Genomic DNA, 21,246 nt, shown 5'->3' with positions numbered 1-21,246 from the left:
TTACTAAACCATTTCACGCTCAATGCTCTACTTGTCATATAAACTAACACGTATATTGGAAGGAACATTGGTTATTGCACTGAGATTGGAGAATCTGCTCATGAGTATTTCAGATGCTAATTCCAGAGTGTGATCATAGTGTGATCCGATTTTCTCAAATGAGGAGAAGATGGGAAAAAAAAAAGTGTCCATCTTCTCCATTGTGTCAATCCATTGAAATCGGACTGCACTCAGTTGTCATCTGAGTGCAGCCCGTTGTGTTGCATGGAGTCTTGGACTGCCATGGCCGAGTGTGAACTGATAAGCATGTTGTGATTTTTTTTTCTTCAGACCGCTCTGTCTAAGGAAAAAAAATCAGGCATGTGCATGGCCCCATAGAATAGCAGTATGATCCAATGTTTTGTCGGACTGAAAATACAGTCATGTGCAAAAGCCCTTAGAAGGATCCATTTTTTACAATTTGTTTTTCCATAGACTTTGATGTTAAAATACACGAATCATAAAGGTTGTGCATATACCGTTTTTGGGTCTATATAAAAAATAACGATAGCCAATGGAAACGAATGCCTTTTTATGGACCACAATGATTGGGTTCTGTAACTGGATGTTTCATTTAGGTTTTTTTTGCTCTCAAAACGGATCATAAAAATGGAAATAAAAGCAGACATATAAGTGGGGCCTTAGAGACTTACTTGCAGGGGGATTCCCTTACTTGCCCCATCATCTGCCCTTACCCCAGTTCTGCTGTAGGCTTACCAATGCTTACTGGTCCAGAGACCAGCATTGTAATTCGGGCTAGGTACTTACACCACCATACAAGGGTCAAGTGTTTGTCGCTGCTTGTGGCAAGTTCTTCTCTATCTGCTTTTCAGTGTACTTTTTGCCCTGGGACCCTTAAATGTTTGAGTGTCCAAAAAAACAAATCCACCAGTGGCCAATAACTGCTGAAGGGGGCGGCCATAATTAGGGTCAATTCCATGTAGCCATAGCCAGTAGATGCAGAGAACTGATCAAGTAGGGTGTGGTTTTGGCAACTACTGCCGCCACTTCAAAGCAGCAGCAGTTGTTTGTGTTGAAGGGACCTGGCCTTAATTGGGAAGACACCCTAGAAAACAAGCAATCTGGGACATCAGAATGACCAGTGGGGATCCAGGTTACAAAAATGTTGTTAGTGGAGATAGAAACCTCACCTCTTCCAAGTCACTAGTAGGTTATATAGAACTGACGGAGCAGTTCTGGGAGCACTGAGATGTAGGCATTGTCTAGCATAATTGCTCCGTGGGAGTCAGAGAACAGATTCCTTTGGTTTTGCCTTCTCACCTCATCAGAAGACAGTTTGACTCCTTGTTGAGGGTCCAAGTCATGATTCTCAGGCTAGAGAGGGAGGTGATGCTGTATCATCTTTCTCATTGGGACATTTGTAACCGTGATCTGATTTCTTAAATCCTGTGACATGGCTGACCTGTGCTGGGTATTGTCCTCTTGCTGACACCTTAAAGATAAATGGTGCCATTGACCATGCGGGGTTCATATTTCTGAGGGCAGCAGACATAAAAATCCAGTGACCTGTGTAGACCATGACACCTGTGGTTAGAGAGATGTCAGGGCTGGATAGAAACTAGTAGCAGAGAAAAACATTTACAAGGACTAGGATATTTTTAATGAGACAACACCTTTAAGGAAAAACTCAAATTTTCCTGCATATAGTTCTTCCAGGTTCTCCTCCTCGAGTCTTCGGTAGTGGAGAAAGGCAGAGTTTTCCTTTAAATTTTACCAAGCTTGATAAATCAAGCACCAGATCAGACCTAGTGATGGTGTACAAGGTTATGTATGATGCCTTCTCTACATACCCTATCCCGATTGAGGTCTGACTATAGTAGAAATATATTTCATGGTCCTGGGTTCAAATCCCACCAAGGACAACATCTGCAAGGAGTTTGTATGTTCTCCACGTGTTTGTGTGGGTTTCCTCCCACATTCCAAAGACATACTGATAGGGAATTTAGATTGTGAGCCCCATCGGGGACAGCGATGATAATGTGTGCAAACTGTAAAGCGCTGCGGAATATGTTAGCGCTATATAAAAAAAAATGTGTTCCACGTTTACCTACTTGCCCGGATACTGTGAGGGCAATTTATATTTTTTGTTAATGGTGACTATAATCTCAAAAGAAAGATCCTACAAGAGCTTTTAACAATCGTCATGGAAATCAATGATTTAAGACAGAAGGACATCATTGTACTTCACCTCATCTGAATTACTGATATCTAGTTTTGGATCTGGCAATCACAAAGTTGTCATTAATTTTTCTGTTGAGGTAAATGATATCTTGAAGAATGACAGCACTTATTACGCTATGTCACAATCTTTGGTTGGGCAAACATTGTCAGTACAATAAACTGGTGCCACGTTTTTTAATAGACCACTAAACCTAAGACACAGATTCATTTTTCTATGGGTGTTGTAGAATAATAATTTGAAGTAATAAGCAAGTGCTCTGAGATAATTAGACTATGTGCTTTGTGGCAAAAATACGTTATTGTAAGGTATTAAGCTAGTATTCTCAGTCAATATGAATAAGTTTGTGCTGTGTGGTAATAAGATAGTGCTGAAGGGTAATAAGCTAGTTGCCTGAAATAATAACCCACTGTTTAGGTAATAAGTTAGTACTCTCAGATAATAAGTTAGTGCTCTGAGACAATAAGTCAGTTTTGTGAGATAATAATTTATTGCTGTAAGATAATACCAATGTTATATGGTAATAAAGTAGAGCTGTAGAGTAATAAGCTAGTCTTCTGAGATAATAAGTCTGTGCTGTTTGGTAATAATTTAGTGCAGTAAGATAATAAGCTAGTGCTCTGAGATAGCACAATGTTATAAGGTAATAGGTCATTGATCTGAAATAATAAGTCCGTGTTCTGAGATAATAAGCCAGTGCTCTGACATAATAAGATAATGCTGTAAGATAATACGTTTGTGCCCTCACATAGTTATCTAATGTTTTCATGTAATAACTCAGTGCTCTACGTTAGGAAGATGGTACTCTGAAATGACAGCAGTACCGTTTGATAATAAGGTAGTGCTGTAAGGTAATAATCTAGTGTTGTGAGATTTTATATCTGTGCTGTGTGGCAATCAGTGATTTAAGGTCATAAGCTAGTTCCATGAGATAGTAATCAAATGTTTTCAGGTAATAAGTCAGTGCTCTGAATTAATAAGTTAGTACTCTGAGTTCTCCAATATAATAAGTCAGTGTTCTGAGAGATAATAAGCTAGTGGTATAAAATAATACCTATGCTTGTGCACTGGGCTGTGCTGTGTGGCAATAAGAGAGTGCTGTAAAGTAATAAGCTAGTGTTGTGAGATAAACCATTGGTTTACTTCTTCAAACTAATGGCTCACTAATAATAGGCCACTGCTCTGAGTTAGTAAGTCAATTCTCTGAGATAATAAGCAAGTGCTGTAAGGTAATAAGCTAAGGCTCTGCGATAATAAGCCAGAGCTTGGCTTAATGAGGTTCTTTTAATATTGCTACTTTTATGAGGTTATAGTATTTTATGTTGGATATCGTTTCTATACCATAACAAATCCACATAAAGACATATGTACCTTGGGCCTGATGGTCATCGAGCACATTTCTCTTCGGATTAGAGTTTCCCTTTAATTATGAAGTATTCAAGATGTCTGAATTTTCGCTTTTTGCTTTATTGTACTGCAGAACTAGAAGAGTCTTCTCTATCCGTGAAGAGCGACATGGCGACTATAGTGAAAGTAATGCAGCTGCCAGATTCAGGACTGGAAATTCGGGATCGTATGTGGCTAAAGATTACAATATTGAACGCGGTCATTGGTAGGTCGACCCCTATAATGTAACAACCTCATTGCCCATCTTTGTGCTCTTCCATTGCTCTGGGCATGAAACTGTGAAAAGTTCAAAAAAAAAAAGTGAAATGTAAAATATATAACAAATTTGACTTTCTCATCACATTTCTAAACGCCCTAAAATACTTGGTCCCGGCCTATCAAAATAATCTCTTTTATTGCTCTTAACCCTGGGGGCCACCGATCAGGGGTGTAAGGGTGTGTTCACACTTTAGGTATTTTTTGGACTAATTTCTACAAACGACCCAGAGGAGGGCAGAGATAGATGGAAGACAAGTATTGCACGACAAGGGTGCACCGAGCTCCTGTGCTTGGTTTGAACGTCATTTTGTGCTGATAGATTCACATGGCAACATATGCCTTTATGGGTTGATCTGTTTATCTATTACATAGATGATGACCCTTCATTTTTTTTTCCTATAGCGATCGCAATTTGCCTGCGGCAGCTCTCGTGTTAAAAAGATCGACTGTGATGAGACAATCCCTTTAATATATATTAGATGATCTAATAAAGATTGATTAGGTATTTGTACACATATTACGGATTGAATCTGCTGAGTTGATGATCAAGAGTTAAGTACGTGTGACCAACGATAATTAAACTCAAACTCCGCAAGGATCAGTGTAACCAAGGAAGGGGTTAAAGGTTGCGGCTGTATCGCTTACATGCCCGGATCACTTTCTGCTTTCCTCCTTTGAGTCGGACAGCTGTACATGTGTGATTATTTGTCACGGTGTGAGGTCTATTGTAAAGTAGTAGGAATACAACAGGGTTCCCGCACATACCAGGTTATGTGCATTGTTCATTGCACGGTCGGGATAATTATCATCCTATGCTTAGATCATTACTTCTGAATATAAATTAAACAGACCCCTAATTACCATACCTACAGCGCTGCAAAAAGATGTATTCACTCCCATCAGTCCGCCATCACCTGATCCACCCATCACAGCTACTACACCACATACGATCATGGCCAAAAGGCACCCTTGAAATTGTTCCAGAAAATGAAGTATTTCTCCCTGAAAACTATTGCAATTACACATGTTTTGTTATACACAAGTTTATTTTCGTTGTGTGTATTGGAACAACACAGAAAAAAAAAGAAAAAATTGGATATAATTTTACTCAAAACTCCCAAAATGGGCCGGACAAAATTGTTGGCATATTTCCAAAATTGTGGATTAAAAAAAACTTTGTTTTAAGCATGTGATGCTCGTTCAAACTCACCTGTGGCAAGTAACAGATGTGGGCAATATGAAAATCACACCTGAAACCAGATAAAAAGGCGAGAAGATGAGTCAATCTTTGCACTGTGTGTCTGTTTGTGTCACACTAAGCATGGAGAACAGAAAGAGGAGAAGAGATCTGTCTGAGGACTTGAGAAAGTCCACACAAAGGAAATAAACACAAGTACATCTCACAAAATTGGAATATCATCAAAAAGTTAATTTATTTTAGTTCTTCAATACAAAAAGGTGAAACTGCTATATTATATTACAAACAAAGAGATCTATTTCAAGTGTTTATATTTCTGTTAATGTTGATGATTATGGCTTACAGCCAACGAAAACCCAAAAGTCATTATCTCAGTAAATTAGAATACTTTATAACACCAACTTGAAAAAATTATTTTAAAATCCGAAATGTTGGCCTACTGAAATGTATGTTCACTAAATGTACTCAGTACTTGGTCAGGGCTCCTTTTGCATCAATTACTGCATCAATGCTGCGTGGCATGGTGGCGATCAGCCTGTGGCACTGCTGAGGTGTTACGGAAGCCCAGGTTGCTTTGATAGCAGCCTTCAGCTCATCTGCATTGTTGGGTCTGGTGTCTCTCATCTTCCTCTTGACAATACCCCAGATTCTCTATGGGGTTAAGGTCAGGCGAGTTTGCTGGCCAATCAAGCACAGTGATACTGTTGTTTGTAAACCAGGTATTGGTGCTTTTGTCAGTGTGGACAGGTGCCAAGTCCTGCTGGAGAATGAAATTTCCATCTCCAAAAAGCTTGTCGGCAGAGGGAAGCATGAAGTGCCCTAAAATTTCCTGGTAGACGGCTGCGCTGACTTTGGTCTTGATAAAACACAGTGGACCTACACCAGCAGATGACAGGTCTCCCTATCTGAGTGCTGCCTGGTTTTTTTACGCCAGGAGAATCTTTGATTTTTTTTCTCCCATACGATAAAACTGGATGCCAAACTGGATGAATGCAACAAAATGGATGAACGTACATTGTAATATTGCTCATTGTGACTCCCATGTTTGATTTGGTTTTGGTTGACCCCCCAGGTGCCGATGTCGTAGACTGGTTGTACACTCACGTAGAAGGCTTTAAAGAGCGGCGAGAAGCTAGAAAATATGCCAGCAGTATGTTGAAGCATGGCTACCTCAGACACACGGTTAACAAGATCACCTTCTCAGAACAGTGCTACTACGTATTTGGAGACCTGTGTGGTAGTAAGTACCAAATCTACCCACCATTTCATATAGTAATGAGAGAAGTTAGGAAAGATAACTGGACCCCAGCATTTGGAATTTCAGCTGTTGCAAAACTACCACTCTCAACATTCCCAGTCAGCTCAAAGTTATAGTTTTGCAAGCACCGGAAAGTCACCGTGATAAATGCTCTGACTGTCAATGGCTGAAGGTTACAGTACAGAAATGGCGGCCCTAAGCCATAGTGTCCCATTGCTCAATAGATGTAATGTGTATTATCACGCAATGAAAACAAAATACATTTATATCACAACAATATTTTTTTTCCAGAGCAAGGATTTAGCTTAGAGAAGAGACGTGTATGTTAATTCAAAGAGGTTTTACATCTAAGGGGTCTCCTAAATTGTGCCCAATGCTGAGGATTCTCACAACTGTATAGGCCAAGGAAAGAGGATCCACCAGTCGTACCAAGAACGACTATAAGAAACAAGCACAAAATGACTACAAGTAGCAGTTCTCTCTCCCTGTAGGGCCTAGCACATCCCTGCATTAAATATCAGCCCATTGATTTCAATAGGCACTGCGTACTGCTTTATTTCTCCTGTGGGGGCACTGCAGGGAAACTGAACATTTGCTGCGAAAGTTCTCTACAGATCACAGCTGATCGATGATCAATTTATCATCAGGGGTTCATTTTAATAAAGTGGACTTTCAAGTGAAGTTTAATATGACCTTTAAAGAGAACTTGTCACCAGGCATCAAAAGTGAACAGATTTTGCTCTTATTTTGGTCCCCCTAAATACTTCTTTCTTTTTTTAAATCTATCTCAGTTTAAAAAAAAAGGACCTTTTAATTTAGTGCTCATTTTTATGGTCTTTACAAGGGGATGAGGCTTACAGGATCCTCTGGGGCGTGGCTCACAGGATCCTCTAGGGCGTGTCTTTAGGCTACTCTGCATTGCTACACTCTGAGCCACGACCACTTGGAAAGACTATAAAAATTAGCATTAAATAAAAAAGCCTATATCTCTTGCACCATTTGATGCGTTTAATGAAAAAAAAAATCCTAAGGAGAGCAGTGGGAATAAGAGCAAAAACTGACCACTTTTGACCTGGTGACAGGTACTCTATGCTATAAGCTCTGTGCCCATAAGAACGCAATGTTCTTCTGTATATGAGTATATGAGTAGAAGATTTTTAGTTAATTCTGATTCAAAATAGCTTAGAGGTATCATATAGCCGCCATTTAGCCCCTTATTGGACTTGTTACATGAACTAAGGAGGAGGTAGTATGGGAACTGGATAATAGTGTCATGAGCCCCAGCTAGTTTTAGGGTCAATTTGTTATATGTGGTAGTGCACATACATCTTTGATCTCTGTCTACACAGCAATGGGACACTAGAGAAGGATTATCATTTTTACATGCCTGTCGAATTGCCTATACCTCCGTCTCATCGTGTTGCTGGTTATTGTCGCTTGTCTGTGTACAGAATAGCCCGCTTGTTAGAATTTGTCATGTTTGGCACAAACACCATCACTACACCATGTGCTGGACATCAGGGTTCTTAACCTGTGCCATACGGACCATGGGCTGTAGGATCCTTCTGTGATCCAGAGGCTTCTGTAGTTGGCATCAAATGTGCCCAGTATTTAACCACTTATAAATGACAAATGGGTGGAGGCACACTCACCATTATCAAATGTGTAATCATTACTTATAAAAAAGCAGGTTGGTCCAGTACTCGACAACATACACATTGGGTATAAGTCATCCCAACCATCCGATTACTGCAGGATCGCCCAGTCATCTAATGTACATGGGGACCTCTTAAATGTCCGCCAACAAATCATGTGCGGGGACATGAGAATCGATTAGTTAGAATTCAGTCACTCGAACTTTTCGTTTTCCAGGAGCCTGGCCGCTACTGGATGACTCTGACGGCGACTGTATCATAGAAAACACATGAATACACAGCTGAGCTGGCCGCCCCTAAGTATGGAGGTCTCAGGAAAGATGGCTGTCACCTGAACGATCAATTGGGTGCTAAGGACGGGTGCAGACTACTTTTTTTTCTCCATTTGAGAAATTCGGTCCGATTATGCTAATCAGACTCTGATCAGATTGGGATCCGATTTTCTCGGAGGTGGAGACAAAAAAGTTTCTCCACCTTGTCCTATATGTCACCCAAGTTTGTTCCGATTTTTTTTCACGGACCCATAGACATGAATGGACGAGTGCGACCCGATTATCGGCGACAAATCATTCATGCAGCGAGTTTTTTCTTCAGACCACTTGGTCTGAGGAAAAAAAAAATCGGTCATGTGCACAGCCCCATGGAATAATATGGACACAAGTGCTAGCCATCAAATCCCCGGCTAGCATTCTTCCTATCGAGATAGTCATCTGCATGAGTCCTAATGTGTATAGTCAGCTTAAAGATGGGTTTGGAAGGTTGGAAACAACAAAAGTTCTTACAGAAATGTCGATTTAATCACAGGGGGAGCATACAGTCTCCATTTAGATGCCCTGGTGAGAAAAGGGGTATTCTCATTTATTAATGTTATGACTTATCGTTAGGATACGCCATATCATTACAGGTAATAGGAGTGAGACATCTGAGACCCCTACTAATCCCAAAAATGAAGGATCCACAACCAGGGAATTAATAGTCAATGGAGCTTTGTTGCAGTTCCATGTGCAGTGGTTGGATGGGACCACCACTATCCATGAGGGAGCCACAGCACCCGAACTTTCTGTGGATAGGTGATGCATGGCTGATCACTGGGGGTCCCACGCCGGAGATGAATGCCAATCATGGGAACAGGGGTTCCATATGTTCTGGTGAATGTCTATGGGATGGATAAGAATAGTCAAACAGTTTACTCGGCTTTCTCTATCACTGAGCTAAACTCCACCATGCAAGTAGGGGTTACCCAGTGATCCGATGCCAATAAGCTATAAACCCAGGAAGACCATGAGCAATGTGTCACGCAAACCTTACAGCTTATTTTATGACCCTGGAATAAAAAAGGTTAAGAACCCACTAACAATGTACAGCTGCATTGTGCTTGGTCTGCTTTGTAGTCCTTTGTGATGGCACCTCAACCCTATACTGTAGATCCCATCCAGGTCATATTCGTGAATCCAACATCTGTTGGTTCCAGCTTTATTATCATAGACGTGGTTGGCCACCATATCTTCAATAAACATACTAAAATATCAATTTCTACAAGAAATGGAGTTTATTGTCTCAATGGTGATTGCCAATAGTGGAGACATCCATGTTGCCCTCAGACTCGATGACAATGGTGCCTATCAATCGTGATCTTATTGTGTAGTTACATGGTATATACTAGTGGCCACTATATTTTTTTCGGCACCGTAGTCATCATATATAAGTCCAGAAATAACAGTCGTTTGTATTTGCTCATCAGATGTGGCAGCACTGAATCTTAACGATGGGTCCAGTGGGACATCTGATCAGGACACACTGGCACCCCTCCCGCAGTCAGCTGCTCCCTGGCCAATAGGTCAGGGATATCCCTACCAGTATCCTCTAGCACCAGCCTGCTTCCCCCCGACATATCAAGAGCCAGGATTCAGCTATGGCAGCGGCAGTGCAGGAAGCCAGCACAGTGAAGGTAAGTCCTAGTGGCCTCTCTTGTGCCCCGTTACCTCTTTTTGTTGCCTGTGCTTCAAGCTTTTTTTTGCATTTCCGTCGTGCATGCATGACTTTCCCACATCATAAGCTTCCACGGTGTGACCATCTGTTGACATTATCCATAGTGTGACTTTCATTCTTCAACTCCAAATGGGTCAGTATTGCCTCCCGTGGACGGATGAAGCCACGGCATTGCTCGCCTTGAGAATGCGCACCATGGGCGGTCTGTGGTGCATCGTAACCTGGTTATGCCGATGCACTGGGCATGAAAGCAGCATGATCACTGTGATCAGATTGGAATAACCTTCCTCTATTTCAATCAGGGGTGCAAAGAGTTTATTAAAAGTTTGCATGAGCAAGGCAGATTAGACGGTAGAAAGTTTAAGAGTTGCCGGTTAGTGCAGTTGCACAAGATTACAAAAGAAAACATGACTCCTTTATTGCAGTCACAGCACCACACCTGTCCATGGGTGGTGTCTGGTATTGCAGCTCGGCTATAATACACACAAAAAACGAAACAGGAGCCATGTTTTTTTAACCCTGTGCTTCCCCTTTACACAAGGACAAGGTTATTCAGGTGTGTATTCGTCTACAGTACAATAAGAAAATAATCTGCTCCTTTATCCCTTGCTGTATCCTCTGCAACTAGTAACTGTGTTATTCCCTTGTTTTGTGCTGAGCAAGCATTAGACTGAAGGATGCATGGAAGGAATGGAGGAATCTAGGTCATCGGTAAGATTCCAACTTTGACCTCAACACTAGAGTCCAAGCATGTCCATTCAGATATCCTGTGGTCCTTCCTTCACCCTCGTAAGACCATTCCCACCCCCCACCCCCAAGCAACCACAGATGCCAACCATCCTTTCCTAGATGGCAAGTTAATAGTAAGAAACTCAGTATTTTTTCCTGAAAGGCAACACAATGGACATCCTATTTGCAGGAAACCCAAGCATGGTCCTGTTCAAGTGAATTGGGCTTGCTGTACTTCCCTGTACAGCTAGGCATTGAGGGGGGTGGCAGTGCAAGTAAAATTTACATGGGGCTGCAGCACTAGTCTGGAATGAATCCCCGTAATTAACAGGATCAGTTTCGGTCCCAGAATTTAGACCCCCCACTGATCACAAATTGTGAATTCTCATTTATTGCCCAGTTAGGAATTCCCATTTATTGACACCAACAAGGGTTCCGTCTGAGCCTTCAAAAATTAGTTTTCAAACATGGCCAAGTTGTAATAAAATCACAGTCTTCTAGATCTAGAAGATTTCTGAATGCTGAGCACTATATAACCCTGCCCATATCACTGATTGGCAGCTTTCTGTGTACACTTTGCATAGGCAAAAAGAGGCTAATCCGTCCGTGGTGGAGACCGGGTTGGACTAGGAAGCACGAGACACCTAGTCCTGTAGTGACAGTATCTGGCTGATTAAACACTGATTTTATTGAAACAGCTACACAGCCTAGTAAGTGACACATCGCTGGAATCAGGCTCTCTGCCCCTACTAGATGCTACCCTCAGACAAATTGCATAGCAAAAAAAACTGCTGACATAGTCCCATTTCACTCAATAGAGAAGAGAGGATGTGTAGAGTGAATTGAAACAATTAGAAGTTAGAAAATAATGGATTTGTTTCTTATAAAAGAAACAGATCCAAATGGAAAGGATGAAACTGATATCTGGTCCTCTGTGTAAATACTATTCAAAATGTAATGACATGTCCTGCTCCTCCATGTTCTTTCTATAAATGATGTGTTTTTATGCAATATCTGTGTAATGAAGTCTACATAGTGCAGTGGAGAAGTATAGGAATCTGATGAGAAATATTATCCTTATTGACCACGCACAGTATTGTAGGACAATGTCTACCCCATTATGTTATTTTTAATCCAAGGAGAAACTATATGACAGTGCATGACTTGCTTCACCTGGGCACTGGGCATTATATTGCATGCATCACTCACATAGTAGGTCCACTGGTGTGTATGACTGCAACTCAATTGCCCTATTTCAGACACTCCGGTCAATTTCACAGGAAAAATTAACTTATCAGTGTATTCATGGAGTGTGGAATAAAACCAGAGAACCTGGAGGAAACTTTCACAAGCAAATTGAGAACTTACAAACTCTGTGTAGATCAGGGGCGGACATATCATTGGTGCAACCTGTACAGCCGCACAGGAGCCCAAGAGAGAAGGTGCAGGATTGTAGAGGTTTCCCCTCTAACTGACCATTCTACGATCCAACCATTTCACACTCCCACCCCACTCCCAAGGACCCCGTCCTAATAAAGACTCATACCACCGTTTTTGGATTAATTGGGGAAATCGGCCTTTTATTATACAAACATTACAGTAATAAATAACTTGAAGGTAGGAAGGTTCTTGGAGCTACAAAACCTGGCAGAAACCAATATTATAATAATTACCCATCCAGCATTATTCCCAGCCGCGAACACAGGCTCGGGGGCACAGCTGTTGCAGGAAAACCTTTTCCATATCACCAACTCCCAGGGATCCCACCCTGGAGAGTTCCAAAAACCACCCGGTAACAGGGCTGGCCCGAGAGATTACGGCGCCCTAGGCAAAACTATTTTGTTGCGCCCTACTATTCTTGGCAGTAGATGAAAACTTAGGATATAAATTTAGGAGCAAAATAAACCACAACAACAATGATTAATTAACTCTTTAATCTTCTGAGAAGTTGTATAGGACAAATATATACAAAGTAATCAATAACACAAAACAAAAACGACCATAGGTAATTAAAATTTTTGTTTCCTTGCCTTTTTTTTTTAAAAGGATGACACTAAGTCGCCGAGATTAATTTGTTTAGCAACTTCAGATTCTATTGAAATTGTTGCCAACCCAACCAACCTCTCTTGCGTCATTGCGTCATATTTGCCCTTAAATATGTACACTTTTCTTTCCATCCCTAAAACTTTTTGCCCTTTGAAAAGATTTTTTATAATTTTTCCTATTTTTTCTCTGGCGCCCCCTCTGGCGGCCGCCTAGTTCGCCTATACGTTCGGGCCGGCCCTGCCCGGTAATTAACCAAGTCTGAACATAAAGGGGATGTTACCATCCACCTGTTGTGCAACCCCCCATCACAATTTTGCCACCAACTCCAAGAACCCGCTCACCACCCCTCGCCGAAATGGCCCAGCGACCCCCTTATACACTATTTCTTCCAATAATTCAACATTACTCAACCTCCAAGTTAACAGGGTGAGAGGGTGGGACCTTTTTCATTAGTAACCCCCACCTCATCCCTAATTATATATATATAGGCCTGCTCTACTGTCACCTCCCCCACTCCTTTCCCAACCCTCTTAAACTTTTGACCCTGCAAAGCCTGCGTTTTTCCCATTTTATTTATTTAATTTGCTTTCCTTAGGCTAGTTTCACACTAGCCTTTGGCAGAAGCTGCTGAGGGCTGCGTTGTTCCTCCGTGAAGCTCCGCTCACTGCCGCACCTCCTCCGGTCAGCTCCGCCTACGTCTGCATGCGTACCTATCTTTAACATTGGGTACGCAGGTCATGCGGCGACCGCAACAAATTGCAACACCTTGCGTTCGACGCAGATGGTCGCATCGTCAAAATGACGCATGCGGACGCATCCACATACATCTGCATGGCCTGCGTAGCCAATGTTAAAGATAGGTACGCAGGCGGCATGCAGACGTAGGTGGAGCTGACTGGATGAGGTGCGGCAGTGGGCGGAGCTTCATGGAGGAACTACGCAGCCCTCTGCAGCTCTGCCAAACGCTAGTGTGAAAATAGCCTTGCAAAGCTGAGTCATGGGTCACTACACCCGTGGCTTTGCTGGGGGTTTTGTTTTTCCTCTACCACCTCCAAAGCAGGTGGTATTGTGCAGTATAATGAGCTATTGGACTATAATGGGACAATTTACTGTTCTTATGTAAGGGGTGTGGACTGGATTGTCGCATTCCTACTCCTGAAGACACCATTTGTGTTATGTGAATAGTGTTGTGTGTCTTATATATATACTGTATATTATGTCATGTGATATGTTCCGATGTGATGTATTTTGACATATTGTGTGATAAGTATTGTTAGTACAATATGCATAGCTTGTAGCAGTGTTACAGGGGATGTATAGTGTAAGATAAGTAATGTAATGCGTAGTGTAAGGAAATTTCTGCCCAGCAACAGACAGCAGAGTCAGAAGTAGTGTTGGGACTAGCCTACAGGGGGAGGGCTTAGTGATAGGGACAGGACTGTGTTTCCTTGATAGAGTTTGGAGAATAACAGGTGTGTAGTGCTGCCAAGGCGTGATCTACAGCTAGAAGAGACTGGAGTGGGAGATAGTGGGGGTCCCGTACGGTAGATCCAGAGGATGGGGAATCGCTGAGCATGTGGAGAGAAACTCGCTGATCAGGTCTTTGGCCTGGAAGCTGGGTTGTGGCAACATAGAGACGAAACAGATAAGCTGCAGAGCCCTGTAGTTGCCCACAGAGGAAGGATACAGTGGGAATGAAAAGGCGTCTTGATGTGAAGGAAACATACTTAAAACTGTGTACTCGCTGTCACTTGTACATAACCCTTATCAAGTTCAGTAAAGTCCCCATGTTTGAACGGAAGTCTCCCATTATTAATCTGTGGAATTCATGGTCTTGGCCAGCCAATACCCTCGGCTAAAGGTAGAACGCATGGGCAGGGCGTAAAGCCCATAGAACACTAACACCCAGCCAGGACCCATTCTCTACCAGTAATATAGGCTGGATATGGGCTCTTTGTGTCTCCGGGGTGCTACTTCAGCACAGCCTCTATCCTGTACTTATTTCTGCTTCATGTGATATCCCCTTTTTTACAGACCTATTTTCTCTGTCCTTCTTGAAACTGTAAATGCTTTTCCCTTCTCCACATGGTCTATAGCTATTGTAGGGGTTCACTGTCTCTGGTAGGTGTTAGACATTGGGTCTTGGGTAGCGTTCACACAGGCAATCCAGTTTTGGCCCAAATAGGTGCAGTTTTTATTGCTTTCCACAGCACCAAACAAACTCCTAAACATTAATCCCTAGCCTTGTCTAGGCACTATCTAAACAGAATGGAGCTTAGCTATTCATACATGGCTAAACTAGTCCCAGCTTGGTCAAATAAAACAGCTATTTTTCATAGCAACCACTGAACCTTTTGGTTCTATGCACATATCCTGTGCAGACCCTTCTCAGAGAGGGATTCTGGCCTGTGGTGTAGCTCCAAGACACATCCAGTCTGGTCACCTTCCCCAGCAGACTTACTGTGATAAGCACCTAGCCTGTCTATATGCAGAGCTAAGCAGATGTACTAATCAAAGCTTGGAGAACTAGGATTTAACCCTTATCTGCCTGACATTGCTAAACTGTGCACCAACACCTCTCCTTTCCTGAAAAAAGGTAGATCAAGAGCAGAGTGCTATCAAAACTAGGATAAGGAGCTACTACTTATTTACATCAGTTTAAAAAAAAACAAACCACTGAGCTAGATGAAGGACTTCCAGATGCTCCGCAGCAGCAAAATGGTAGAAAGACGATTTAGAAACTTGCTTGAGTTTGCATTAAGGGAGCAAAATTATGTGTGAACATGTACATAACTTCCTGATAAAGGTTAGATGGTTGGTCAGTCACATTGAAATCGGCTGTTTTGGCTCATACTGTATTTATCAGTATATGGCCACCGTTCGCATGAAGAGGAGCAGTACTAACTAAGCACTGAATCCTTGAAGGGGTTGTCCAGTGAAGATAGATAAGTTATCACCTACCCAGGAGATTGGTGATAACATATAAATTGGTGGGGGGTTGATTGTTAGAACATGCAGATTCTCGACCACCATTCATTCCCTATTTGGGTGTTGAGTGCTACACTTAGCTTTTCCCATTGAATTATTTAGTGGCATTCCAGCATGCGCACCACCACTCTATTCTAATGGACATGAAAGTTCTCCGTTCTGCCGATCAACGCAGCTCTCCGCAGTCGGTCCCCCACCAATCTATACGTTATCACCTATCCTGTGGATAGGTGATAACTTCTCTTTACTGGACAACCCCTTTAACAGTGTTATTTCACCCATGCAGCGCTCCCAGTCATCTGCCCCATTCACACAGATGATCGAGTGCCGCTATGCAGTAGAAATGCAGATGGTGAAATGCCCATTGACCAGAATGTTATGATACTTCCTGGTTATGTGCCATAACACGCAATGATGGGTATATCTATTTTACTTTCCGTTTTCAAAGGCGGACAAAGCAATGGTGGGTTATGTCATTGAAATCAAATCTGTGCAATAATTGTAACGTTAAAGAGCTACAAAATCTTGTGGCTTAAATGACATTTACTTTCACTAAAAAATATTTTTATATGTATTAATGATTACCTTTAATAAAAAAAAAGCAATCTTCATTCCGTTATTCATTTTCAGATCCCCTGATATGTAGTTTGCAGCCTGATCTAAATTCCAGATTTTTCTCTTGTGGGATTGCCTCTCCCTGTAATATAGGCTGGGTGAACTCTGTATGTATCCAGAGTGCAGCTTCAGCACAGCTTCTATCCTGTGCCTATTTCCTCTTCATGTGCTATCCCCCTTTTTTTTTTTTTACAGCTCTACTTTAACTGCCCTCTCTGAGACTGTACATTCTTGAGTTTGCATTTAGGGAGCAAAATTCTGTGTGAACGTGTACATAGCATTTGATAAAGATTAGATGTCACCGACCATTTCGTCTGTACTTTTGCAACTTTTGCCAATCATAACGAACATTCTATGTATTCATTTCCGTGGTAGTCATCCCTCAGTTTTCCTTCTGCATGTGAATAATAACATACCGTAAATCCCACGGCTTTCCTTTCAGTACCACATTCTGATATTTATGGTCATTTCCCTTTCTACAGGCAGCAAAAGCAGTGGCTCCAGTCGCAGCAACAGAGAGGGAAAAAGATCATCCGGCCGAGAGAAGGACCGCAAGTCCACTGGTAGCGGCAGCGGATCTGATCGGGCCACCAGCAGCGGAGGAAGAAAAAGTGATAGGCCGTTGAGCCAACACAGTCACCGGAGTCATAGCTCAGTGCCACGAAGTGAACGCAGTCACCGCAGCAGCCACCACTCGCATGGTCCTCCGGGTGTACCCCCACTTTATAGCCTGCCAAAGATTGGGAGCAAGGTGTATGGCACCAGCGGCCCACCAGGGGGACCCCCTGTCCGAGAACTTGGCAATGTTCCCCCAGAACTGACCGGAAGTCGACAATCCTTTCAGAAGGCAATGGGAAACCCCTGTGAATTTTTTGTTGACATCATGTGACAACTAAAGTGCCTTCTGAGTCAGCGACTAGAACCACAAAAGAAATTTAGAACTTTAAAAATTCCGTATTATCAGAAAGGTTGACCACTGCCATATTCAGTCGCAAGCCATAAAGAATGGTAGAAGTGAACGCAGCGCCGCCGTGCAATGAGAGAAGGTTTTTAAGTGTACAGATCTGTAGCACATTTTGGAGAAGGACTCCTCTGAAAGACACAAGCCTGCTAAAATACATAGTCCTGTAATTCTGGGTAACCCTGGGTGGTTGCAGAATTTGACGTCCCAAAGGGAATCTATCACATTCAACATGAAGTCTGATCTGTGCGCAGCATGCTGTAGAGCAGAAGGAGCTCAGAAGAGTCATCCGTGGTTTATTCTACTCATTTTGGGATTAGGAGTCCAGTGGGGGGTCCCCCTACTCAATAGGACCACCTACTGGACTCCTGAGCTGAAAAGAGCAGAATTTCAAATCCCATAACACTTTTATCAATCTCCATAGCGCCTTCTGTTCCAAAACATGCCACCCGCAGATCGGACTGCATTTTCAGCATGTCCGTTAACAGCCCAATAATAGTGATAGTTTGGAGAGTCCTCAAAGATGACTCTGCATTCACTCAAAAGTATTTAGTGATTAAAAAAATATTTTTAGGATTCACCATTGATATTAGAATCAGTATCAGTTCCTCGCAGATATCGTGACTTTAGGTTTAAAGAGGGTTCTTCTGAAATACATCAATGGCTGAAATAACAGAGCATGCTACGCAGTCACAACAAAGGGATGGTCTCATCCATATGGGCAGGATATGTATATAATGTAAGTCCCTAGAAATATAGCCCATGGATATGGACAAGATAAACAACCTCCCTTCCCTGAGGTTGGGGACCCCAAGAACTTGCTCTTAGGTTTATAGTGGGTATAGAGCAAAAATCCAACATCTGATGGTAGAGCATTACTTTAGGTTTAGCATTCACTAGGGCCACAGCTATAGTGGGTAAAGGGGTTGTAGTGGCCACCGAGCCCTGGGGTCTAGGAGGGCTCAAGAGGGCTCTCTAGCCCATATGAGAAGACTAATACTATTAAAGGGATCCCGTCATATTGAAAATGGTATCTGATCTGCAGACAGGAAGCTGTAGAACAGAAGACGTCATTTTGACCATTTTTTGTAAGAAAAGTTTCAGCAACACTTGAATTATATTAATTGAAATCCTGGCGTTTGTATGCGTAGGAGTCCAGTGGGCGGGCCTGTTCAGGGACTGAGAGTCTTTCCTGTATGACTGTGTACATTCAGAGATGGCTCCGTAAGTGTTTTGGCTCACCTGGTGGGGTGGATCCTCCAAGCCCCAGGTCCAGGTGGGCACACGGGTCACGGGCGTCGGTGCAACAGGCAGGTAAGGCACACGGGAAACCAGGACTCGGCACATGCAGTAGATTAAGAATGAGAAGCTCAGGTGCAGTGGGACCAAGCAAGGGTGCTAGGATGGCAAAAACAAGGGTAATACTTCGTTTTTCCCTGTAGATTGAGAAATATAATGTATACTTGCCCAAAACTTCACTGACCATAGCAGATGATCACCAGGGGTTTCAGACACTAGATCTATGGCAATCATCTGATTGCTCCCTTACAGCTCCTATAAGAAGTCTGGTGCTCCATTACTTCACCCATAATATATATTTCTGTAGAGGAGACCCCCTTTAAATATTTGTGGACAATCAGAACTGCCTTCTACAGTCCGTACTGGGCTGTACCGCCAACGTTGGGTCAACTACTACTGATTACGTACATTAATGTAGCCCAAAACACCATGAATGTAAGGAGAGCATTTATATTACACCAGATACAACTGATCCCATATGTGGAGGAAAGCACTTAAAAATCTGCGCCACACCTCCGCTCCTTCCCGCTGGGCAGGCCGAAATGTCCCATATTCTGAACTATTTCTTACTAATTCCTCTACAAATGTACAGAAAATCTGTGTATAGATAATTAGCCCTAATTTAATGTTTTGTTTTTTTAATATATATGTGTATATCTGTGTAAATATCAGTTACAGAGCAAAGTTAATTCAACATTTTTTTCCCATTTATTAAAAATCCAACCAGAATGAGCCAGATCAGGTGCCATAGCTGTCATATGGACTACAACTCCCAGGATTCTCCGCCAGTGCTGATAATCATGAAAGGTGTTGCGAAGAAAACTGCTGCAGCTCTGACGGTCGCCTGGTTCCGCACTGCGTGTTTTCCAGCAGCTTACCATGAAACCGTATTAACCGTATTAGAGAATGCATTGACTCGTGTTAATGACTACAGAGCATTTTAATTTATTGTGAAAGATTAAACGACATTCAACTTCACTTTTAGTGCTTTTGATGAATCAGCTTTGTGAGGGGGGACGGTTTTACTGTCTAGAACAGAAAATGCTAATGCTTCTCCTCTCAAGGCCAGTAAGGAGCAGCAACAGCAGGGTGACAATAAGGTAACGAGTAAATATCTAAAATGTTTTCTAGCACAAGTCCCATTAAGCCGTGCCGTCCAGATTACTTACCACAGACACTGCCAGCCACAGATGCCACTAGAGTGCTGCACATTACTTTTAAAGTGCTGGCAAAACAAACCACCCAAAAGTGGCACTTACTGAAGATCTCGTGGAAGCCCCCTACGTGGCCCACTAGAAATGTCCTCATATTTGCCAACTTTTCAAAATTTAATTCCAAGAAATGAGACTGTGGCCTGTGAAGCTCTTTGTCTAATTTTTATATGAATCACCATGCTCCGTTTTCCACCCCCTGAATGTGCCTCGCCTCGGGATGCTGAGACTCAGCATAATGGCAAAAACACAATAGTTGGGCTCGAGTTTGCCTTCCAGGAAATTTCCTAACACTGCCATTCTTAATGGAGTTCCCATGACATTCCTGAATAGATTGCAAATATGGCCCATGATGCGCCTGATGTCCTGCACCACCTCCTCCTCAGAGCTTTTTTTTCACTAAGGTCACGTTCACACCTTCAGTATTTGTAAGCCAAAACCAGGAGTGGTGACATGTTTCTATTACACTTTTCTTCTGATTGTCCCACTCCTGGTTTTGGATTACAAATACTAAACGTGGTGTAATTCTGAGCATCACCACCTATGACATCATTATTGTTACTCATCTGCCTCGGTTGGGCAGAGTGTCACCACCTTTCCCTATGGCTTTCTCCACGTTGGGTTTTATGAGTGACCCTGCCTTCTTTCATGACATCATCTGCCTAGGCCTATATGAAGCCCACTAAGACACACACTTGTGTCTCGGTATTAAGACTACTGTTTGTTTGCTGTTCTCCTTCATCAGCTCCTGGTCTGTATCTGCCATACTTACTGCCTTTGTTGCTTCCAACTTTCCTCTGTCCTCTGCAACCAGCCACCTGTGGTCTCCATTGAGCCAAGTCTTCATTCTACATGTGCCTTCCTGCGTGCTACACCAACACTTAGTGTCCGAGTGTCCACCCAGACCTGAGGCTTACTGGATCCACCTTATCTGGTGAGCCTAAGAATAATTATGCCATGTTCACTGGAGAATATGGACCATTTTGCCTAGGATGACAATGTCCCGTTCAAGGGCTTGATTGTTAAAATGTACTACCCATTAGCAGCATTGGCCAACAGTCAGATAAAGATCACCACATTAGTCCTCCTGACTGGCCAAGATGGGTGACTATAGACTTAGCATTTTGTGAATTCTATGGCAGTAGATGGGAAATCCATGAAGGACCACAGTATTAGCCGTGTGGTTAAGGAAGAAAGTAAGGCTGCCCCACACTTGCAACTGCAATGTGAGACTCTCGCATCAATACCCGGCACTGCCGCCGGCACTCGGGACCAGAGCGCTCAGCTGCATGTATTTCTATCCAGCTGAACACTCCGGCCCCGAGTGCCGGCGGCAGTGTCAGGTATTGATGCGCGAGTTTCTCGCATTGCAGTTGCAAGTGTGACCCCAGCC

The 21,246-nt window shown here is 42.7% G+C and overlaps 1 protein-coding gene across 3 annotated transcripts in view; it reads left to right on the top strand.

Annotated features, from left to right (window-relative positions):
• The window catches only part of DVL1 (dishevelled segment polarity protein 1), a 233,975-nt gene extending 214,355 nt beyond the window's left edge, over positions 1 to 19,620 (top strand). For 2 of the 3 annotated variants that reach the window (XM_073585432.1, XM_073585433.1), the window contains exons 12-15: positions 3,720 to 3,851; positions 6,175 to 6,342; positions 9,757 to 9,963; positions 16,865 to 19,620. In XM_073585432.1, the coding sequence (XP_073441533.1) occupies positions 3,720 to 3,851; positions 6,175 to 6,342; positions 9,757 to 9,963; positions 16,865 to 17,271 (914 nt within the window). In that variant the 3' untranslated portion in view covers positions 17,272 to 19,620. Of the gene's footprint in view, positions 1 to 3,719; positions 3,852 to 6,174; positions 6,343 to 9,756; positions 9,964 to 10,667; positions 10,716 to 16,864 lie in introns of all 3 variants that reach the window. The other variant, XM_073585434.1, reaches the window with a different exon arrangement.
• The last annotated feature ends 1,626 nt before the right edge of the window (positions 19,621 to 21,246 follow it).

Source organism: Dendrobates tinctorius, unplaced genomic scaffold (assembly GCF_039654945.1).
Source record: "Dendrobates tinctorius isolate UK_male_01 unplaced genomic scaffold, ASM3965494v1 ptg000086l, whole genome shotgun sequence".
NCBI classification, from domain to species: Eukaryota; Metazoa; Chordata; class Amphibia; order Anura; family Dendrobatidae; genus Dendrobates; species Dendrobates tinctorius.
Note: the sequence above shows the minus strand (reverse complement) of the source record. Positions and strands in the feature narration are given on the sequence as shown.